Source organism: Corvus cornix, chromosome 4 (assembly GCF_000738735.6).
Source record: "Corvus cornix cornix isolate S_Up_H32 chromosome 4, ASM73873v5, whole genome shotgun sequence".
In the NCBI taxonomy this organism is placed as follows: Eukaryota; Metazoa; Chordata; class Aves; order Passeriformes; family Corvidae; genus Corvus; species Corvus cornix.
The window spans coordinates 26,418,911-26,440,316 of record NC_046334.1 but is presented as its reverse complement, the minus strand read 5'-3'; the positions used below and the strand labels follow the sequence as shown (position 1 = coordinate 26,440,316).

The following is a 21,406-nucleotide window of genomic DNA, read 5'->3' as shown; positions in this document are numbered from 1 at the left end:
ATGGTTGAGGATTTCAGCTGAAATGCAGAATGAGCAGTTTCTGACTGCTGCTTGATTGTGTCTGTATAGTCTTCAGCTGACTTGAAAGCTCAGTTACTGTAGGAATTTTTGCTCTGTGCGTGGACTGGTCTGTGTTGACCCAAAAACTTTGGCCAGAGATTAAAAAGGAACTGTGTAGCCAAGACTTCTTGCCATTTACGACTTTTTCCCTGGACCACAGCATAGGAAGGGCCACCCTTTTTCTTCCTCTTACCAAATTAAGGGTTACAAGTTAGAGGAAGTCTGGTAAGAATTGCAGGTGGGAGACTCTATTTGAGGCCACGAGTAGGCTGTGACACTCCAGTCTCAGTGAGCTTCAAACATAATATGTTGGCTTTGAAAGCTTCTGAATGGAATTCTATTTTGCTTTTATATACATGTTTTTACTGCAAAGACAAAATGAATGCTTCATTATAAAAGTAAATTTTTTGGCTTCTAGTAGCAGTTTGGGGGTTTTTGTTTAGTTGGTTGTTTTTTTTAAAGCTCTCAACCATCCCATTGAGTGAATTATGCAGGTTTTGTTGTAATTTCTGTTTGTTTTACAGTGGCTGGGAGAAGGGCATGTGAACAGTATGTTCTTACCGCATAGCTTGAGTGCTTTGGTTTACCTACTCTTGAAATAAAGGAAAGCGGCTGCTCTGCTTTTCTTTAATGTAGGAGGACAAGTTAACAATGGCAAATCCACCTTCAAGTGACCCTGACAAGGTTGCGGGAGCTAAATGTAGAATTTCAGCTCTTGCTTTGATACATGGCTATACACACTTCTCTGTCCATCCATTCATCTTTGTCAGCATGCAGGAAGATTGAAAAGCCGTGTCTCTAAGTTTGGCAGACTTACTGTAATTAAACATGGTGTGTGTATTTCTCTGTAGAAGGAACAGTCGTTAAGAACCTGAATCATATCAAATGCTGGTGAGAAGGACAAACGAATGTGTCTTATTAAATGGGAAAGGGTTTTGGTAGTGAATAATAGCATTCTGTGCCCTGTCTTGTTTTAAATCTCACTGGAACTGTTCTGTGTCTTTCTCTCCTCCACCATCTTAGGTGGCACATCCCTTGATACGTAACCAGCTTGTGAATTACATTTACAATGGATTTTTGGTGCCGGTAATGGCTCCTGCGCTCCATAAGGTCAGTGACGTTTGCAAGCATGGCACAAAATAATAACGGGCAAAAGTATTATGGAAGATCTCTGTGTAAGGATACTATCAAATGTACTGTCAGACTTCCATGCAATTCAGTAAGTTTCTAGACTAACTTTCCATTTTTTCATTCTATATACTTTCTTAAGCAACATACAGGTATTTCTGAAAACATTTAAAATTCTTAAGTGTAATGAAGAACCAAAATATTTGCGTTGTTCCAGACTCACATATCGTCCAAAAAGCAGTGACGTTTTAGACATTTTATCATGGCAGACATGTTTCCATGAGCATTTTTTTCCTAAATGAATATTTTTCTAAAGGAAGATGCCCACAAGGAAAATATTTAGTCAAGAAATATTATGCTAGTCTTAGCACAGGTGTTATTGTTTTGTAGTTCCTTACCATATTTGGTAGAGCTATTTTCCTAAAGTAGAGTTTGGTATCAGTTTTATAATATATTAGTGTGCAGTTTATGTTATTTTGAATAAAAAAAATTGAATTTTTCTTTGAAGTTTAGGGTGTATCCTTTGAAAAATATGTCACCAATGTTAGTGAATTATTTATTTACTTTTTTTTTTTTGGTTAGGCTACAAGAAACTACATTTCCAGCTGTTGCAGAATATGTCACTTATGTCAGTTTCCCATCCTGAAACAAGGCCAGGTTGGATGGGACTTTGAGCAACCTGGTGTAGTGGAAAGTGTCCCTGCCATTGGGAGGGAAGTTGGAAATAGACGGTCTTTAAGGTCCCTTCCAACCAGGTCATTGTATGGTTCTGTGGTTCTATGAATTAAAAGCCTTCATTGCCCTGTGAAAGAACACCTCTTTTGAGGAGAAAATGTAGGAACTGCTGAGGGTAAAAATTCACAAAGACCTTCCAGAAGAGAACTAATAAATTCTGTTTGTAAGATCTCCTAATTTTCACTAAGCCTACCAAGCAGAAAACATTGCAGCTGTTCCATTTTCTGAGAGGACAGGGAAACACCATACCCTGCTTCCTTGTTCACAACTTGTTTTGGTAGCACACAAAATTGTTCATGGTAAATAGTCACCAAGAAAGTCATAAGCAATGTAAAGTCTTTTTTAATGATTTGGCAGACCTCAAACACTTGGGAATTGGGTGAGAGTTGAAGTAAAATTTGGCTGTGATCCAGATCAAGGCTGTAGTCTGTCCTGAGGTAGTTCACCTCCTTACCTGGCAGTAATTTTTTCTATTTCTGTATCTGGACTTAATCCCTTAGCAAGACTGGGAATTAGAAGTGAAAAGCCTAACTGGTTTTAGGTCAAGGTTATGGACAAGGGAGATATTAGAATGGATTCTAGTCTTAGTGAGTACTATTTTATCTCTGAAGTATTCAAGACTAATCTTAGATTGTTTTGAATACTACCCTGCTTCTGAAAGCCATTCTAATTGGTCAGTAAATCTGCTAACCTGATATTGGGTTGATTACTTCCCCATTGATGTTACTTAATTTAAAGATTGCTGTTCTGATTCCCTTTTTCCTTTGATGAAAATTCTGTTTATATACTCTTGAAATTGGGTGACATCATATTTCTCTTGAAAATGGGGATGTTAGCTGCTACCATAGGTGACTTTCAAAGCCTAGATCATTCTCAAACCCTCATATTCTGTTTGGTGTCTTGTTCTTCCAGTAATAAACTTTTCCTTGATTAGCATTAAAATTGGCTTCTTCCTCATTAAAAATTAACTTCTTGTGTATAAACTTCAAATGCTTTTACTGGAGAAGATGGATTGCACCATCTAGTGGATCTGATACAAGGCTCTCACATCTGTGAGACCAAAACTTCATAGCAAAAGGAATTACGTAAGTTGAGGCACATTTGTCCTCTTCAGTCTTTCTGTCCTGTACTTCATGTTAATTTAACAAAAAATAAATATTTTACCTTCTTGCTTTTGGGACAGATGTCTGTGCACTCTGATAATTATGCTGCAACAGCTCTTTTATACATTAAAATAATTTCTAATTGCCATTGAAAACATTAATGCTATGTGGAGGAGTGAGCTTTGAAAACTGTATCTCCCATTTGAGGACTTAATGTTGTAATTAGCCTTGAGGTTAATAAAAAATTGGAAAGGGCCAAAATGAGAGGCCAGACATATAATGTTTTTAAAACAGAAGTTCTTTCATTTAACACAATACTAAATGGATTTTGATTTTTTCTTTTAAACTCACTTAAGTAGGTTTGGTGTCATAAAGTCTACTTGTGGCTGAAGATTTTAGTTTTAATTCAGTCATTGAGTTTGGATTATTCTGATTCATTCTGGCTTGAGTTCAAATACAGTGTGTAATGGAGTATGGTATAAATACCTAATTAGGAAGACAGATCAGTGAAAGGTTAAGGGGTGGTAAGAAGAGATGATGATGATTACTGGTACATCTTCCTAAGGTGTTTCTATACATCTTATTTCTAGAATCTAACTGGTGTGGAACAGCTGCTTCTGATAATTCTTGGTGATAGGGTGGGAAACAAGGGAAGGAAGGAAAGAAGAAAGTGAGTAAGGATGGAAGTCAGTCTAGACCTTGTGGGGCATACAGGTCTTAACATCCCATATTCAATCTGGCACTCATGCTTCAATCTTAATGTAAAAATTGGAAGGGAGATGAGCTTCTGGCTCTGCTCTTGAATGGCTTGGGTAGGCAGACTACTACAAACCTGGTCTTTCTGTACTAAATTCTAGTTTTTCTTCAAGAAGTATGTTCTGAGGAAAAAAATTGCTTTGCAGTAAGACACAGACTCACATTAATTGTTTTTGCAAAGACAGTCCCATTCAAGAATGGGATTGGACTAGGTATCTCCAGAAGTTCCTTCCAACCCTAGCTATTCTGTGATTCTGTGATTGAATACTGTGACATTTTTAATCTATTTTGTCACCAGCTCCCCATCCCCATTCAGCAGTGAGCATGCATTTTTCATGATCTTTCTTTTACTGTTGAAGCTCTTCTTCAGCTCCGACTGGGCTTTGGCTTTCCTAATCCGTTCTCTGCATACTCAGGCACTTTTTCCATATTCCTCTTGGGTCACCTTCCCGTGCTCCCATCTCTTCATGTTTTGGACTTTTTAGGAGGTCCTAATTCATCCACACAGACCTCTTATCTCCTTTCCTTGATTTCCTTTTCTTTTCCCAACTTAAAACATCTGACTATCAAACAAGACTTTTGGTAAACGTAGCATAAAAATTTTAGTAAGTAGAATTTCATTAAAAATAGTTCAGAGTTTCAGTATGTGGCTCAAAACTTTGAGATATGCTTATGTGTGATCTTGAAATGTTTGTAACATTTATGGAACCATGTAGTAAGCTCTGCTTTTTAAAAATTTTTGCAGATTGTCTCCCTATAAATACTTGCTATGTACACAGTTCACTGTGTAAATGAAACAGTACAGGACTGTTGAGGATGGGGATGTGTTTCTATGAAAAAGTCAGGGGGTGGGGAGACCAATATATTTTCCTTGATGTGATATTTTTTTATTTTATCTCGGGAAACTAGTATGGAGTTGATAATAAGAGTTCTGTAGTTCAGGTTTTTTTCAGTTAAGGAAGTTTCAAATGGATTGGGCAAGCTAACTAGCTTGAAATAACCTGTTTTTCACAGTGAGCTCTGCAAAGGTTATTTATGTAGCAGATTAACTGTGATGTGCTTAAATCACCCAAACATTCTGAAGCTTATGATTCCCTAACTTCATTTCTCAAAGATAAGTATCCTAAATATAGCATGTTCTGGTAGCCTAATTTATACCTTGTCTGTCCTAGTCTTGTCACTTTGTGTGGGTTATCCCACCTACACGCATAATGAGCGATTGACAAGTATGTTCCTATCTCCAAAGCTGCACATTGCTGAATGGGTAGTCAGAGCCCAGATTTGTATTATGTAGCTGGGGATATGCATTAACTAGCTGTGCTGGAGAGCCCTGCCTTGTCCTTTGTTTGTCTGGATGTTACTGTACTTTTTACAGAAGAGTTACCTCCCATACTTCTGACATACAAGTTGCTTGAGACATCAAAAAAAGTGATTCAATGAAATTGTTTATGGAGGGGGGAGGAAGGCATGTCTTTGTGCAAGGTCACAAATTCATTTGAAAACAGAGGGTGTAAAATGGTTTGTCTGTAAAGATACAGAACTAAAGAAAATGTTAATTTGGTAGGTTTTCTCCATTATTAAAATTTTTGCCCTAACTGTCTTTTATTCTTTCTGGTGTAAGTGTTTGGCATTTAGGAAAATTAAGACTATCTGACAGAAACTGTTCTTAAATTAAGACTGATAACTTTTGATGGCACATCAGTTACAACTTGAAATTATGCATCTCTGTATATTCTTCCCTATATTTTGATACTTAGGAAGAAAATATTTGTGAGAAGGTATAACTCTGTTCAGAGAATGGTACCATTAAATTCTGTGACATATTTCGTTGGCTATTTCCTGCTGCACTTTCAAAACTAACATTGAGCTCTGTCAATAAAATACAAGGTCTTCTGGGGCCAGATTATACACGGGTCTAAGTAATCGAATAAAGCTAATTTTCTCCTCAGTTGAAATCTAACTGAAATCCCAGAGTGAATCCAGAATAACCCTGTTGAAGTCATTTTTACTGATTCTGCTAGAGGCTCTATTGCCTTATTTTGGTCTTTATATATTTGTTAGTAGACAGTGTTTATTTACCTTATTCTTTTAGGTGGCTACAGCAATTCTGTAGAAATAGAAGTGAAATCCTTTTCAGAAGGTCTTGAATATGTATATATTTTGCAGTCAAGCCCATGTACTAGATAATTAGGAGCCACACTTTGGTATTTGTAAATATTATGTTTTCTTTGATACAATTCAGATTGGTTATATACGTCCTTCCACTGTCAAGGCACGTGATTTCATTTTAGTTTGGCATTCAGAGAATTTGGTTGACAAAGGCAGCTATTCAGAACATCTTGAATGTTTATGTAATTTGTGGCACTTCAATTTATTGAAGAAAGCACTAAAATTTGACAAATTATATGATAAAAGCAAATTTTTAATGTCAGCATTTACTGCTCTACTACATGGCATTTAATTGCTAACTATGATCTAATTATTTTTATACTTGGAAGGCTTGTTTCAGTCTGAATAGGCTTGGTTTAGTCTGAATAATGGAAAATTATACCATCTTTTTAGTGTAAAACATTGCTGTTGGCCAAGTGAACAGAATTGCTCAGTAGAGGTGCTGGCATGTCCTGTCAAATAAGCTCTGTCAAATGGACCTCAAGTCAACTGCACACATAACCCATCCAAACAAAAGCCTCTGACATAGTGTGCTACTGTGATAATTCAATAACATTTGCTTGATGATTACACAGCTCAGCTAGGGGGAAATGACCTGTAAATTACACTGTACAGATTAGAAGGAGCATCTTTATAAATATCCTACAAGACTGTCAGTTCCCATTTAGGATAATGCCATCCTTCACCTTACTGAAAAGTGTTTGGACAGCTGCTGTAAAAACATGTAAACCAAGTGTCGCTGCAAAACTTTGAATAGTCTTGTGCTTTGCAGAAGCCCATTAATAGCTACAAAATTTAATTTTACCAGCTGTGGTGTGGATATATGTAAAATGCCTTTCACCTCTTGCTTCAGACATAAAGTTCAATTGAATTTTAACCTGGTATAAACTGAGGCAGTTTATAAACATAAGCTGAAGGAAGCTGAAACAGCTTGGGTTTTCTGGTTCCCCAAGTGGGCAAATGTCCTCTGTCCCTGGTCCTGCTTGTCCCTCTCTTTTGCCAGGACAGCTGTTCATACTTGAAATTAATTGAGGTTAAAACTCACCTTTACTTCTGGATAGTTTTAATCTGAATCAATTCCCTGATCCAATTCATTGTGCACCAAAATGAGGCATGAACGCTTCTGCCTGTATAAGCAGGGGGAAAGAAGTTGAAAATTAACAGAAGAGACTGGAAATGGTTGGATTTCTTTTATCAGTGAGGTGAACTTATTCAGGTTAAAACTGCTTGTAGATGGATCTAGAGGATAAATTAAAGTAAGAACATTTGTGGTCTTTTTGTGGGCAATATGAAGTCCTTGTAAGAAGGGGTATGTGATGGAAAGGAGGAATCATGTAGGCAAATTCCTGTAAGTGGGCGTGAAGCTGTAAATTAGAAAATATATTATGTGATTCCCAAGGGAAAATGGCCAATAGTAAAGAATCCATGCAATTGGTCTAACACAGTGAGTGTAATATATTAAACTGAACTCACAATGACAGTAATTTCTAGCTCTTTGCTATTACTTGGCAGAGTAACTTGTGAAAGCTGGATCTCTTTACAGTGTTCTCCCTCACCATCTAATCACTCATCAGAGGAGGCGAGAAAAGATTTCCTAAAAATTATTACGTAATTATAGAAGGGTATTACATGGCTAAAAGTGGCCTTCTCTTTTCAATGATCTCCAGTCAAGTATCTGTCTGGCTATGAAGACTCTCAGCTAGTCCTTTTCATTGCAGTTTATGTCTCAAAAGAGATCTGTAACAGCTGATTTTGTATAGAAAAACGTGGATGAGGCTTTTTTAATGGTATTTTTAGATAGACAGTTCATATGCTTACTGAAAAAGAAATCCAGCAACTTCTAATTGTTAAATTTTTGGATAGTCAGAAATGGTAGTGATCTGATTATTGCAATCGATGTGAATTTTTTTTTTTTAAATTTTATTTTTAATCCTATAATTTTATTTTAACAGCAGAGATAACTCTGGTCTCTGCCATTAGCAGAAAGATTCTAATGCAAGGGATGCTACTGATGGGTTTCTATTTTTGCTGTTGGGGAAGTGGTGGATTTTAGTATTGCTGAAATATCTTTATCAAAAAGGTATTATCATAACATAGCTTGAAATTTAATTACTTAACAAAGGGCTTTTCTAGAAAACTACCATGTCTTGATTTTATTAGTCTCCCTTTGTTTTGGTATTTTTCTTGACATCTGAATTATCAAAGGTGAAGAATTTTTAAATTAAATATCAGATTTGTTTAAGTTTTGGCTTACTATTTATCATCTTTTCAAAGATGTTCAATTCTGAGGGCTAGTAGCTGAAAGCTTACTTGGACAAATGATACTGTAATCAATGTTTACAATAACAGATTTTGTAAAACTGCCTCAGGATTTGACTGTAGTGGACATACTTGACATGGGTAGTACCTGTTTAGTTCTCTGGGAGCATTTGTTCTTTTGTTGTTTATCTGAGTACTGATTTGAATTTATTAGAAATGATTTCCCTCTTCCCCCAAATCTGTCTCACGAGACATTTGTTTAAGAGGAGACAGCCAGCAGGTAGTCTGAATGAAGCTTAATAGCATGGCTTTGGTATCATAGAAAACAGAGATCTTCAATAACTGCACAAATTGAACCAGTCTCACTTTCAACACTCCATGTTTTATGTATGATGCAGTCTGTAGAGAAGGTATGCAGAGTTAAAAGGATTTTTGCCAGGGTTGGGTTTAACCTCATCTTACTGATTTCTCCAGCGTCCTTCTCTAGTTAATTGCAAAAAGAGTCAGTTCTCCAGAGGTTCAATCAGAGCAGACTAATGTATCCCACAGAATAAAAAGAAGATGAGCCTCGTGGAGTTCAAATTGGCTTTCTTGAATACTTCTCTAGGTGCCGTGAATCTTCAGAAGTTACGCTCACCATCAGATATGCTAAAAGGGAGAAGTAAACCCAGAATGCAAGGTGGCAAAATAAGATATAATTGTAAAAGCACAGACATCTGCTTGCCAGGTTAATCGAACTTTTTCCTAAGCTGCATACCTGGCATTTAAGTGCCCCAAAGCAATATTTTTGTTTGATTTGCCCTGGCAAGGAAGCAGAAGGTTGGTCTCCTTGCTGGTTTATAGGGACAAGTTGCACACAAAGGCACGCTGAGAGAGCACTAGAACTTCTAGAACACTATAGCATTGAAGTTGCTTGTGCAACTTTAACTTGCCTGCTTTGAGTGTTGCACAGTGACCCTGCAAAATAGATCCTAGCTTCATTTATTGAGGAAATTTGAAGGAGTGTTGTGGATAAGGCAATGCATTTTCACTGAAAATTGAAAAAGATTCTGACAAATCCATTTAAATCTTGACAAAACTTAATCATCTTGTCTCTTTCTTGGAAAACGGTTACTCAGATGCACCAACTTTTTTCCCAAGAAGGAATAAAGATTAAGCATAATGTGATACCCTTCACAAAACCCCTCATTTCAAAAAAAACTAAGATTTAACAAGATTTTAAGTAACTCATTTGTGACCTGTTAGGGCTTCATTAATCATTGGTTGGTTCTTCTAGCTCTGCTTAGTGGTATCAGTGAAATGTTGGCTATTAAACATGATTTTGTTTTTGTCTAGTGCCCAAGCTGTTAGGAGCACTGAACATGCTCTCAAAACGTAACATTTCTTTTCTAAACTGCTCTCCAGCTGGCTTTCTTCTGCTCCTGCTCTTCATTTCATTCATGATACGCAATTTGAAAAGCGTGTGGGTTTCTCTCACTGATAGACATGTAGGATGAGTTGCCCAAAGAGTGTGGGTTTTAGAAAAGGGTCACTGCCCTTGTGGATCTGCTGGCTTTTCTTGCTTTCATGTACAGCTGCAGTATTTGATACAAGTACATTCTGTCAGCAAACTTGGGTGAAACTTGCAGCCAAGAATGTGCTTACTTTACCCCATAAAGGATGAAGAAGTGACGTGAAGACATAACGATGTATTACTTCTGTCTGGCCTTTCCTTGGCAGAGAGTTTAAACTTGTCCATGAACTGTATGATGTCATAATGATGTCACATGATGGATTTCTTGGGCTTTGCTTTTTACCACTCACTGCTATAAAAAAAAGGGAAAATAAAAAAAAAAAAAGGCAAAAAAAGGCAAAAAAAGAAAAGCCAGCTCTTAGGACAACAGACACTAACTTTCACCAGAAAGCTATTCCTTTTTACACCACAAGTCCCCAAACCTATTGCAAGAAAAGAAAATTTTCTGATTGGAGCTGGGCTGCTTCTGTTTCCTGATGAAAAATTTGACTGTTGCTACTTCACTGGTGCTTTGTTTCTAATGCTAAAATGAGCTAGTATCCCACTGTATTAATGATGGTGTAGCTGAGTATTAGAATAAAGCCTCAGACTGAGAGTGATTCAATGACCTTAGCTTTAGACCTTCTTTCTCCATAAGGTCTGCAGGCTGCATACCCCATTCCTATGTTCTGTGTAACCACCCAGAAGCAGCTTGTGATCTTAAATGCTTTAAAGAGAATGTTTGCATCATGACATTGCTGTGTACATGGCTAACATGCAGCATAATGGAACAGGGATTTTAATATTTACAGCATGTTACGTAAATGTTGCCCTTCTGAGTATTTTCTAAATCCTCTTAGGTCTTAAGTGACAGCATTGATTTTTTTTTTTTTTTTTTTTTTAATAAAATCAGTCTTTTCATTTATCCAGCTAAGTTTGGTAAACAAAAGATGTTTAATACTTCCTTTCATATAGACAGATTCTTGTATTTAAGGGTTTATCTTCGTGCACCTAAGCTTATTAGATTCCTGGGTAACTATTTGAAAAATGCTGACTTTGCAAGAGCAGTGCATGGTGCAGAGGTGGGCTTTGGAATTTTCTGTGCTTTGCCAGTGTGTTCTGTGAATAGATAATCTCCAAGGGATTGCAATAAGCAGAGCAGCGTGGGTTATGGTATGCAAATGTCACATGGATCATGAATTCTATTTTGATCTACTAATAGTCAGTAGTGAAGATTCTGGGTTGGGCTTTATGTGTGAATATATTTGTACATATACACCTCTTAAAAATTGAGTAAAATGAGAAATTCTGCTGTGGCAAATTAAAAAGAAGGAAAATTATGACAAAATTCTGGACATCTATGGGAGTTTTCTCTTTAAAGCTTCATGACCACAACTTTGTAATGTGCTTTGATTCTGCTCTGACATTTATTTTTAATTAAGTGGTAGATGCAGACATTCACAACATCTGAAAATGCTTATAAGGGACAAAAGAAGCATGATGCAAAGGAGGACACGGGCAGAAAGGTGGTGGGGATCTTCTAGCATGATTTGGTCTTTGATTTTCACTGTGAGATCTGGGGCGTCGCTTAGAGGGAGGATGTTTTTTCCTGGGGTTGCAAGACAGGTAAGAAATGGGTTCAAAATGCTAGAGAGGCAAATTCAGCAGTGAAGACTCAATGTTTTTGTGGCAGCATTATGGATGGAGAGCTTTGCCAGATACACAGTCACAGAGGATGGATGGATGGATGGATGGATATTTTGTGTGTGCAGTATGTTTGCATTTCCATTACTTTTGCTTACAGGTGACTGTGGAGGAAGTGATGACTACTACTGCATACCTGGATCTCTTCTTGCGCAGCGTTTCGGAACCAGCCCTTCTCAAGATTTTCCTCCGCTTTATTTTGCTGCACCGACATGAGAATGTGCATATCCTGGATACACTTACCAGCAGGATCAACACACCATTCCGGGTAAGACAAGCAGAAAGGAAGTTCAGGTACTCAGCACAGATGTAGGTTCAATAGTTAAATGGGAGGTTTCATATATTACAGTTGGGTACTTGTTTAACTAGGAATTTTATCCCCTTCACCCAATGGTGTGACTTCTCCATCCTTACAATTTTTTGTGTGTGTGTTATGACATTTAGCAACCACTATACAAAGCTGATAAACCTGTGAGGTGGTTTCACACATTTAGGAAATTGATAGAGGTAATGAGAGCCTCTGGAAGTCTGAATCCTGTTAGAAGATAACAGGTAAATTTGGAAGCACTTTTATTCTGAACAGTGCTGGATTAATAGCATCATAGATAACTCTCCCTAGGACTTATAAATATACTTGCGGTGAGGAGTGTTTCTGATCTTTGGAGTTTTGCCAAGCAACGAGCATTTTCCAATAGTCCATCTGGGGAAACAACGGGAGCCCCTCTAAGGATGTCTCCAAATGGATCCCAGTTGTTAATCCTGATTTCACTGATGTATTTCTCAGGAATCTATAGTCTGTATTACTGTAGCATGCTTGCTTACCTATGATGTTGCCTGCTTTATTTGATTAAAAGAACACACTTCCTTGCTCGAATGATGAGGCTGCTGCTTCCTTCTCTTTGCCTTCACTCCCTCATGCAGTAGGGTTTATCCCAGATTTGTGCTGAGCCCCTTCTCAGCCTAGGCACAGTCCACCACAGTGGCTGGAGAGCTGCCTGCCAGGGACAGTTGGATCTTCTGGATGAGAAAATGACTACTTGTTGTACTGGACTACCCTTCTGAGCCTTGGCTGGCAGCCTTGGCTGACTCTTCGGTGATGCACGGCTTCATGGATGAAATTAACAATACTGTTTTAGTGCAAGTGAATGCTTAGAATGTGCAGTAATGTTTTAGAGAAGCCAGAACACCAGCATATGCATTAAGTTTGTGTATTAGGGACAGTAGCTTCATCTGAAAATTGTTTTGAAATGTAAGTGCATGCAAATATCGATACATGCTGCTGTTAGTGCATCTCTAAGATGGATTAACTCTGAAAACTGAAAGTTCTGTCAACAAAAATGCAAATGCTGTTGTCTCTGCTAATCATTAATTACTGTTCCATAGGCAAATGAGATGGGAATTGTAAAGAATTCTGCAGCCCTGAGCAACTCAGGATCTCAGCCAAAATGGTTCTGTGATGCTAAAGGAGTTTTCTGCAGTATAGCTCAGCCAAGTGCAAACATAGCACAAAATCTGTGTACATTACTATTGATGAAAATACTGATTAATAATTCACAGAGTTAAACTTATTTACAGACAGGTGCCCAAAAGGACTTGTAGAAATACTATCCTTTTTGTTTCTTGAGTGTATTTTAAATCTTATCTTTTTTTCACAATATAAAAATAGACTTAGATTTATTTGTTCAGAAGATTGTGGATTTGCAAATGGTTGCAAAGACTAATGATTACTGTTTTCTTGTAAACTGAAATTTCTTAAATACAGGATAATTTGAGGCAGCAGCAGGTGTTTTTGAACTTCCATGGCATGAAGAAAAGTTATGCTTGACTCCCTGTAAATTTCACTGAGGAAAAGAGATTTCCTGTTTTTCTCCTATGTCCCTTCCCCAGTTGCAACACACCTTTCATGCAAGAATCTGACTTCTTCCAAAGTTGTTGTGAAGCTCTTCAACCATTCAGCTTCTTAAAGTGCAGAACACTAGTCATTCCTTAACCCTAAAGCAACAGAAACCTGAGGTGATTTATGGCTTTTCTTTCAGAAAAGACCTTTAGTTGGTTCAAATTCTGTGTCAGAGGTAAAAACTAAAACATTATATTGGAAGTTAAAAAGTTCAGTTCATGCTAAATCAAATTAATAAATTTGAATAATATTTAATACTGCTTTTTTAAAATAGCTTATTTGAAGGAAAATTCTGGATTGTGTTTTGTTAAAATATAACATATTACGTGTATAGCTCTAGACAACTTGAAAAAAGGATCTCATGGGGTGCTGACGAAATGAAATATCATTCTAAGAGTGTCTTATAAATCATAATGTTCTGGCAGAGCCATTTTGTAATGTAGGATGCAGGGAAGATTGGAAAGATAGAATTTCTAGATCAAAATCTGACAATGTTTATCATTTTCCAGCTCTGTGTGGTCTCCTTGGCATTGTTCAGAACACTTATTGGCTTGCATTGTGAAGATGTGATGTTACAGCTAGTTTTAAGGTAAAGCCCAAACTCCTTTTCCCATTCTTCATCCTAATTCTGGGACGTATGGTCTCTCTCTGTGGATGCAGAGCTGGGTGGGAGTTCTTCAAGAGAGCAGAAATCCAAGTAACTACAGAGATAAAAGTATTTACGGTCCTCACAAAAGTCTACCAGACCTGACAAAGTTTGATTTACATCCTGAGATCTCCAGAGCAAGAGATTTTTCTTGTGATTTATTTCTATAAAAGTGAGAGAAGCTAAGAATATATTTATCACCTCCAAACTCCTTATTCCCTGCTTCTAAATGCAAAATTTTTCTCTCCAGCATGTTTTCTCTAGTGTATTATGCACTGTGATACAGACCTATATACTATTTGCAGCTTCCACCCTTCTTGTTGTTTTCCACCTCTTTGATTCCTCTCTCAAAGAGAATACTTCAGGTTCCTGAACTGTTTTAGGTAGATTGTTAAGTGATATACTAAATGCAGTGATTATTTTTGTTTTAACTTGTGATTCTGTACATTGCTTCAAAATACTTATAATTTGGGTGTGTTTATTAGATGAGAACTGGTTATTTATTTGGAAATATTGGCGTAACTGACTTGGGCGTTTAGCATTGAAGATCACATGAATGTTCCAGATACTGTCTGTCCCTCTACACACAGGCACTAAGGTGAAATTCCCTATAGACCTGGCAGTTGTGCCTGGGAATACGGCTAGGATCTCTGTGAACACTAGTACATCACTGCTCTAGCATTAGAGTGCTGTGGATGCTCTTTTTGTTTATTTAGGGAATCCTTTAGAATTTATTTGCATTTTAAATGGCAAATCATTTGTCCAGTTAACACTGGGGCTCTTACAAAAGTGCTTTTAAAAAGTAAAACAAAAGTGCTCTGAAGAAGTTCAACACGAGACTGTGCTTTCTCTGTTCCTTAGCCTCCTCTAGCTTCTTCTCTCCTCTGCCTAAGAGCTTAGTCTTGATCTACTGCAGGAAAACACTTGGATGACCTTCCCTCCTTTTTTTTCTGGCTGCTTGCATGACAAACTGCCTCTCTCTGGATTTCCCAGGAAAACAAATAAACTGAGGATTCTGAGAAGGAATGCATTCATAGTTGGACCAAACCGTTCTGCTGGCCTTTGGCATCTGCCCATGCCACACTCCCTCCATACCTTCTTAAAAAAGCTCTGCTCTGACCTGCAAAGGATTCCCTGTTCTGATGCAACTGGTTTCCTATCTCTACTTGTCTTGACAGCTCCTCATCAAACCAAGCATCACAATATAAAGAGTCATGGTTTCATGCTCTTGAGAGGTTTAGAAAATGGATCACTGTAAACATTATTATTGCTGTTTCTTTCATTTGAGAAAGCAGGAAGGTGGGAAGGGAATTTTGTATGTTGTTGCTTTCTCTAACATGAAAGGACGATCAGTAATGCTGTGGGCACTGCTGTTTCAGGTATCTGATCCCATGCAACCACATGATGCTGAGCCAGCGACGCGCTGTGAAAGAGAGAGACTGTTACTCTGTATCTGCTGCAAAACTGCTGGCCCTGACACCTCTCTGCTGCTCCACTGGAATCACTCTGACACTTGAAAGCCAAGGAAAAGATTATATTCTCTGGACAAAACCAGCACAAACTAAAGGTAATTGGTGCTCGGGGGAAGACCAAATCATTAACTGAGTTTGATCTGGTAGCACCCTGTCGAAGGAATGGGGAAAGAGTAGGAGGGGAAGGAAACGTGGTGGGCAACAACAAACTGGGCAAACCTGGACTAGAAAGTTTAATTCCTTCCATATATCCAGGTCTGTCGAAACCTTATTTTAACAGCTATCCAGCTTGAATATACGTTCATGAAAATAGTGTACAGGTGCATGGCCGCAGCTCTGGCTGCTTCAGAGTGGTTTTCTGCTGCTTCATTGAGGTTTGAATGCAGGCTGCTCTCTAAGAAATCTTGAGTTACAGCTCTGTCTTTGCAATAGGAAGAAATTGTGTGTTTATGAGCAAATCTCAATCATTATGCTTTGGTCTTCTTGCCTTATTGGATGGTTAGGGTTAAAGACTCTACCTGCACTGTTTTAGTGGATTACTTGCTGGAGAAAATTTGATACAATGCTCATGATATGAGTCATCTTCTTTACTTCCAGATCCTGGTAGGCGCTCTTCTGAATCTGCTTGCATTGTGGAATATGGAAGGTCTGTGGACATCAGCTACTTGCAGTACCTGGGGGAAGCTCAAGAAGCCATCATCCAGTGCTTGAAAGATTGTAAGGTTTGGTCTGCCTTGTATGATGGAGTAAATCCTGATCCAGACACCTTTATCCAGACGCTTGCAGAGGAGAACAGTACAGATGTGGAACACCCCATGTTTCGGCTCCAGCAACGGACACCTAGCACATGTAGCTCTGCTCAAGCAACTCCATTCAGTGAGAAGATGCAGCTGGATCTAGAATGGGATGATAGCTATGACACAGGGATTTCTCCTGGGTCTAATGTGAGCTCACCACAGACGTATGATGATCTGGGAAGCATAGAAATGCAGCCACCTGCAGAGCCACCAAAACACATTCAAGAAATGAAAAAAAATGCCATTATGCTCATCAAAGGCTCTTACATAGAGGAGTCAGACTTTCAGGATGATGTTATGGTTTACAGGTTATGTGCCCAGAAGGATACTCAAGATGATGACAGCTCCAAGGAGAAAGCTTTAAATGTAGCCAGAGAACACAAGGTCCAGAGCCAGACAGTAGTCAATGGGTCTCTTGCAAAGACCCAGCTGGAAATGGACTTGGATGAGCACAGTAAGAGAAATTCAAGCTCAACTAAAGGTGTAATGAGAGAACAAATAAACCAGAAAATGACTGAGATTGATCCACAGCCAGACTTAGAGTTGAAGACTTCTTCTCAGGAGGCAGATTGTAACTTAAGTGTAAAACTGCTGAGCACAGATGGTGAGGATTTCATTGCACAGTATGACAGAATTATTAAGGAACTGGATCCAAACAGTACAAGCTTGGAGGAGCAGAAGTTGGATACTCCTGACCCTGTCTCTCCAGCAGAAGAAGAGGAGGACTTTGAGAATTTCTCAGCAGATACCCCTTCTGCAGAGAGTATATCATCTCCCTTTGGACCAAAGGAGGATGTCTCTCCAAAGCACTCTCCAAGAAGCCAGAGTGCTCCATTTACAGGTGGAATGTCCTGTTAATTACATACATAACAAATATAGGAAGGCATGGGGATTAAAGGTGGCCAAATGAGATCACACTGTGTGGCACACAACACAAGCATAGACCAAGGAAGAGTCCTGGCACTAAACAGGGTATAGCCCAAATAGCTGAAACCACTCCAAGCAGAGTGAGAGATCCAGTGTGAAAATACAGCAGAGTCATCAGTGTTTCAGGGTTTTATTTCTGGCTGCTTTTTCTTGGTAATTGTTTAAAACATTGAGCAGGGGTTAAGTTGTTTGTATGTGAGAGTTCTGTCACTCCAGAGGAAGCTTTTGCAGTTGAAAGGTGTTCAGAGTAGCTGTTTTGATATACAGAGCCCAGGTAAATAATTTGTTTTTCTGGTGACTTTTATCTCTGATGGGATGAATGCAGCATCACAGTGCCATTTTTCCTCTCTTTGCTATTCCACATCGTAGCACGAGGTGTCAGCACTGGTGCCATGTCTGTACGTGCCTGTCTCCATGCTCTGCCCTGGCATCCTGTTCTCCAGTGTCAGGTCTGCCCTTGTTGTTGGCATGCTTTTCTGTCTAGTGCCAGGCAGCAATTTAAGATTGGTCTCTGCTGACTGTCCAGACTATTCAGGAATGACATTACTACTGGAGGTCAGAGTGGGCTTTTGATCTGTATTTGTACAGCTCCTTGCACTGCAGGCTCCTGGTCTTTAATTAGGTCTCCTAGATACCGGAGTAATGCAAATAATAAAAAATAGTCATGTACTAGGTTTCCTCACCCAACACAAAACCTCTGTAAGATGGCTTCTTGTTCATTTGGAGGGGGAAAACATGTGTGTTCATTGAAAAGCAGCCCTAGGTCAGCTGTGGCCGAAATACTTGGCACTGTTCCTTAATTGAAAAATTCACTCTGTTTTTCAACTAATTTTCTATTTTTGCTGTGGTGGCAATTACCTTGTACCAGAAGCTAATTGCATCCCCATTTCTGTTTCCCATTATTTGCTGTCAAATGTAGCTCAAAAATGTTCTCTCTGGCTCTCATTCTTCATCTGGTCCCTCTCTCCATTTGTTCTTTTTCAAAAACCCATCCCTCACCCAAACCCACAAAAACCCCAAAACTGAGGAAAATTAAGACAAAAAGCTAAACACAATAAACCTTGATGTTTGCTACCCATCTACAGTACCCATCTAGACTCCTTACCTTGCTTTAATGGAGATCTTAGTGATTGCATGTAAGGAAGTACTCATAGCAACACCTTGGAAATGTTGAAATTGCAGGCCCTTTCAAAGACAGGAACCTGGTCTACTGGAAGGTGTTCCTGCCCAGGGCAGGGAGCTTGGAACTAGGTGGTCTTTGAGGTCTCTTTCAACCCACACCATTCTATGATTCTTTATCTAATTTGGGGTGCTGTATTATGTTTGTAGATGTGTTTGATAAAGGTTTTAGGTTGCTTTTACTGTTTTGGGATGGGGCCTCTCTCTGCAGAATCAAATAACCTGACAGAAGTTTCCTACAGCCAGTAAGTGTCAGCAAGGCAAAGATGCTCTCTTCAGGCCTATGTATCTGTGAAGAAAATGTTCTCTCAGTGTCTATATCCACTGTAAAAGCATTAAACACTCTCCTCCCTATTTTTACCTGTGGTGTTCAGGAACAGGTGTTTATTTTACTCCCTTCCTCTCCATGTATCAATGCTTGACTTCATGGCCCCGAAAGGAGTAATTTTTTGACTTCTCATCTAGTTAATCTGTTTCTTACAAGGCTTCTAAACTCTGCTTTCAATAAATTCTTGGGGGGTAGAAGTCATGCTATTACTGAGAATTTTTTTTATGTATTTGGTAACCTCTCTTGCAGTGCCAAGCAGCAGTTGTTGCAAGTACCTAGCTTCAGCTTTACCTACTCAGCTTTGAAGTGTTACCTAGAGAAGAGAAACAGTGACACATCTCAGCTCCTTCTGCCATCCCTTTTGATACAGTAGGGCTCCTCTCAGGAGCTGTGTGAAAATGTCACCATGAACAGGATAGCTTACGCTGGGACAGAAGAAACTGTATCTCAACAAAAGGGTTTGGGGCTGCTCCACTGGGTACCTGGGCTGTGATGGCTGTTGTGGTGGTTGAAAGGCAGCAGCCACATAAAGCCTTGTCAACACTGGCCCTCCCACCTTTCCTCTTGCAAGTGGAGCTGTGCCAGCATTAGCCCTGAGAGATGAATCTGGAAGGAGTGCTTGCTTTGTACTCACAGTTGCTGTAAAGCATGACAGATTTCAGCCTTTAGTGGAGCTCTGTTAAGTGGAATGGCAACAGGCGTACTCCTCATTTGATCCTTCCTTTTGCACTGGCCCAGAACTGCCTTAGCCTCTGCTGCAGTTTCCTGCAGGCACTGGGCTGCACTATGCCCTGCTCAGATGGTAGCCATGTGCAAGCTGAGGGGAGCTGGAACGGGGTTGGATTATGGCCACCTACTTGACCCTAGAATTGCCTATGGCATGCATCTTTTGCCAGGTTCGAGAGTGGGATATTCAAAGTTAGCAGTGCTAATCATCCAGGGATTCTTCTGCATGGTTTTCTTAGCTCTTATGGAACTGGAATAGTGTGGTGGGATTATGGGTGGGACAAGGCACATTTCTAAGACTTTACTTGTGATAGGTCACTCGTACTGGCTGCCTCAAGCATCTCCCCAGCTGTGTGGTCTAACAGCCTAGTATTTGGGTGAAGTTGTTCTCAGCCTTGCAAAGGTTTCTTAAGCTGGAGTCCTAAGGGTTTATGTACTTCATGGTAAATGCTTGTATATTTCAGTGGCTGTCCTTCAGCATGAATACACAAACTAAAGCTATTATTTATTGGTGACATTTATATGATAATGCCTATGTCTACCAGCAATTATGCTTATAAATCTATTTTAATGTCTTCCCTGCTTTGTGTGACTGTTGCTGTACTGAAAATGCCTTTTCTTGTGATGGGAACTATCACAGCTTGGATTTTATGGTTAGAATAGCATTTTCCTATTTTCTTTATACCACCAGTTTTTTGGTAAGACAAGAAAGCTAGCGATAATTTACTTTGCCCAGTCCTTACATAAAAATAAGGCACAGGAAGAGGAAAAAGAGCAGATTCTATTTGCATTAGAACTAGTAGTACCATTCCAATTTATTCAAGGGGAATAGAGTGGTAGACGGTAATGTCCTAGGCTAAATCCTTATTGGCACATGCAAAGTGGAATAGTCACATGTGTTACATATGTGGTTAATGTAAACTGATTGGCTAGCTAGCAAATGTGCTGCTAACCACAAAAGCTTTTAACACCTCTGTTAAGTCTGCTTTTCTGTTCAGCTACCGTTTGAGTTTTCTCCCTGTTGTCTTTAATTAGTGTGTGGGAGGGATAATTTGGTTGGTTGTGGTGGTCAAAATTCCCTTTAAATGCCTTTTTCCTGGATCTTAGGGTTTGTCTTCTGTGAAAACAAAAACATTGGTTCCTTCTTATTTTCTTGCAGGACCATTCATCAGCGTGGTGTTGTCGAAGCTGGAGAACATGCTGGAGAATTCCTTGCATGTAAATTTGCTGCTTATTGGGATTATTACTCAGCTGGCAAGTTATCCACAGCCGCTTCTTCGCTCCTTTCTGCTCAACACCAACATGGTGTTTCAGCCCAGTGTGCGCTCACTCTATCAGGTATTTACCACAGGTGTTAGCCATGCCTACTGGAGCAGTGTCTTTAGTGTCTCCTTAAACCTTACATTAGCTCCTTTCAGTTTCTCATGTAGCTTCCCTACCTGTCTAAGAGCTTCTTATTTCATTTCCATGTTTTAATTACATTTGTGCAAAGAACTGGAAACTCTGTATGACCATAGCTTTTGTCAGAACTCTGTTTTTTAATGCAGGTAGAGAAAGCCTGAATATTCAGTCTGTGGCTGTACTGGGAGCAAAGGAGGAAGAAGTAATTGTTACTGTTGTTTTGGCAGGTGCTGGCATCTGTGAAAAATAAGATTGAACATTTTGCTTCTGTTGAAAAAGACTTTCCAGGTCTTCTCTTGGAGGCCCAACAGTACCTGCTTTTTCGTGTGGACATGTCTGATGCTGCAGAAGAATTGCTCACCAAAGGTAAGTGTTAACCGCACTCAGAGGAGGGCTGGATGGAATGACTTACCAGCTACCACTCTCCTTTTCTTCAGATGATTAAAAGAAGGTGTGGTGCATTGTGAATATTATCAGCCAGATGTATCCTTTTGACTTTAAACTGATGATGCCCAGTAGACCACAGTGTATGAGTCTATTTGGATATTCTTTGCTTTTTAGAAGCTTTTACTTGTTACATAAAATATCTATTTAAAGAAGTAACAAAATCAGTTCTTGGCTTGCTGT

General features: G+C 39.0%; 1 protein-coding gene across 11 annotated transcripts in view; it reads left to right on the top strand.

Annotated features, from left to right (window-relative positions):
* The window catches only part of FHIP1A (FHF complex subunit HOOK interacting protein 1A), an 81,075-nt gene that overhangs the window by 54,669 nt on the left and 5,000 nt on the right, over window positions 1–21,406 (top strand). For all 11 annotated transcript variants that reach the window (XM_039551531.1, XM_039551529.1, XM_039551535.1 and 8 more), the window contains 7 exons: window positions 1,084–1,170; window positions 11,507–11,674; window positions 13,813–13,892; window positions 15,329–15,516; window positions 16,019–17,059; window positions 20,538–20,716; window positions 21,007–21,145. In XM_039551531.1, the coding sequence (XP_039407465.1) occupies window positions 1,084–1,170; window positions 11,507–11,674; window positions 13,813–13,892; window positions 15,329–15,516; window positions 16,019–17,059; window positions 20,538–20,716; window positions 21,007–21,145 (1,882 nt within the window). The remainder of the gene's footprint in view (window positions 1–1,083; window positions 1,171–11,506; window positions 11,675–13,812; window positions 13,893–15,328; window positions 15,517–16,018; window positions 17,060–20,537; window positions 20,717–21,006; window positions 21,146–21,406) is intronic.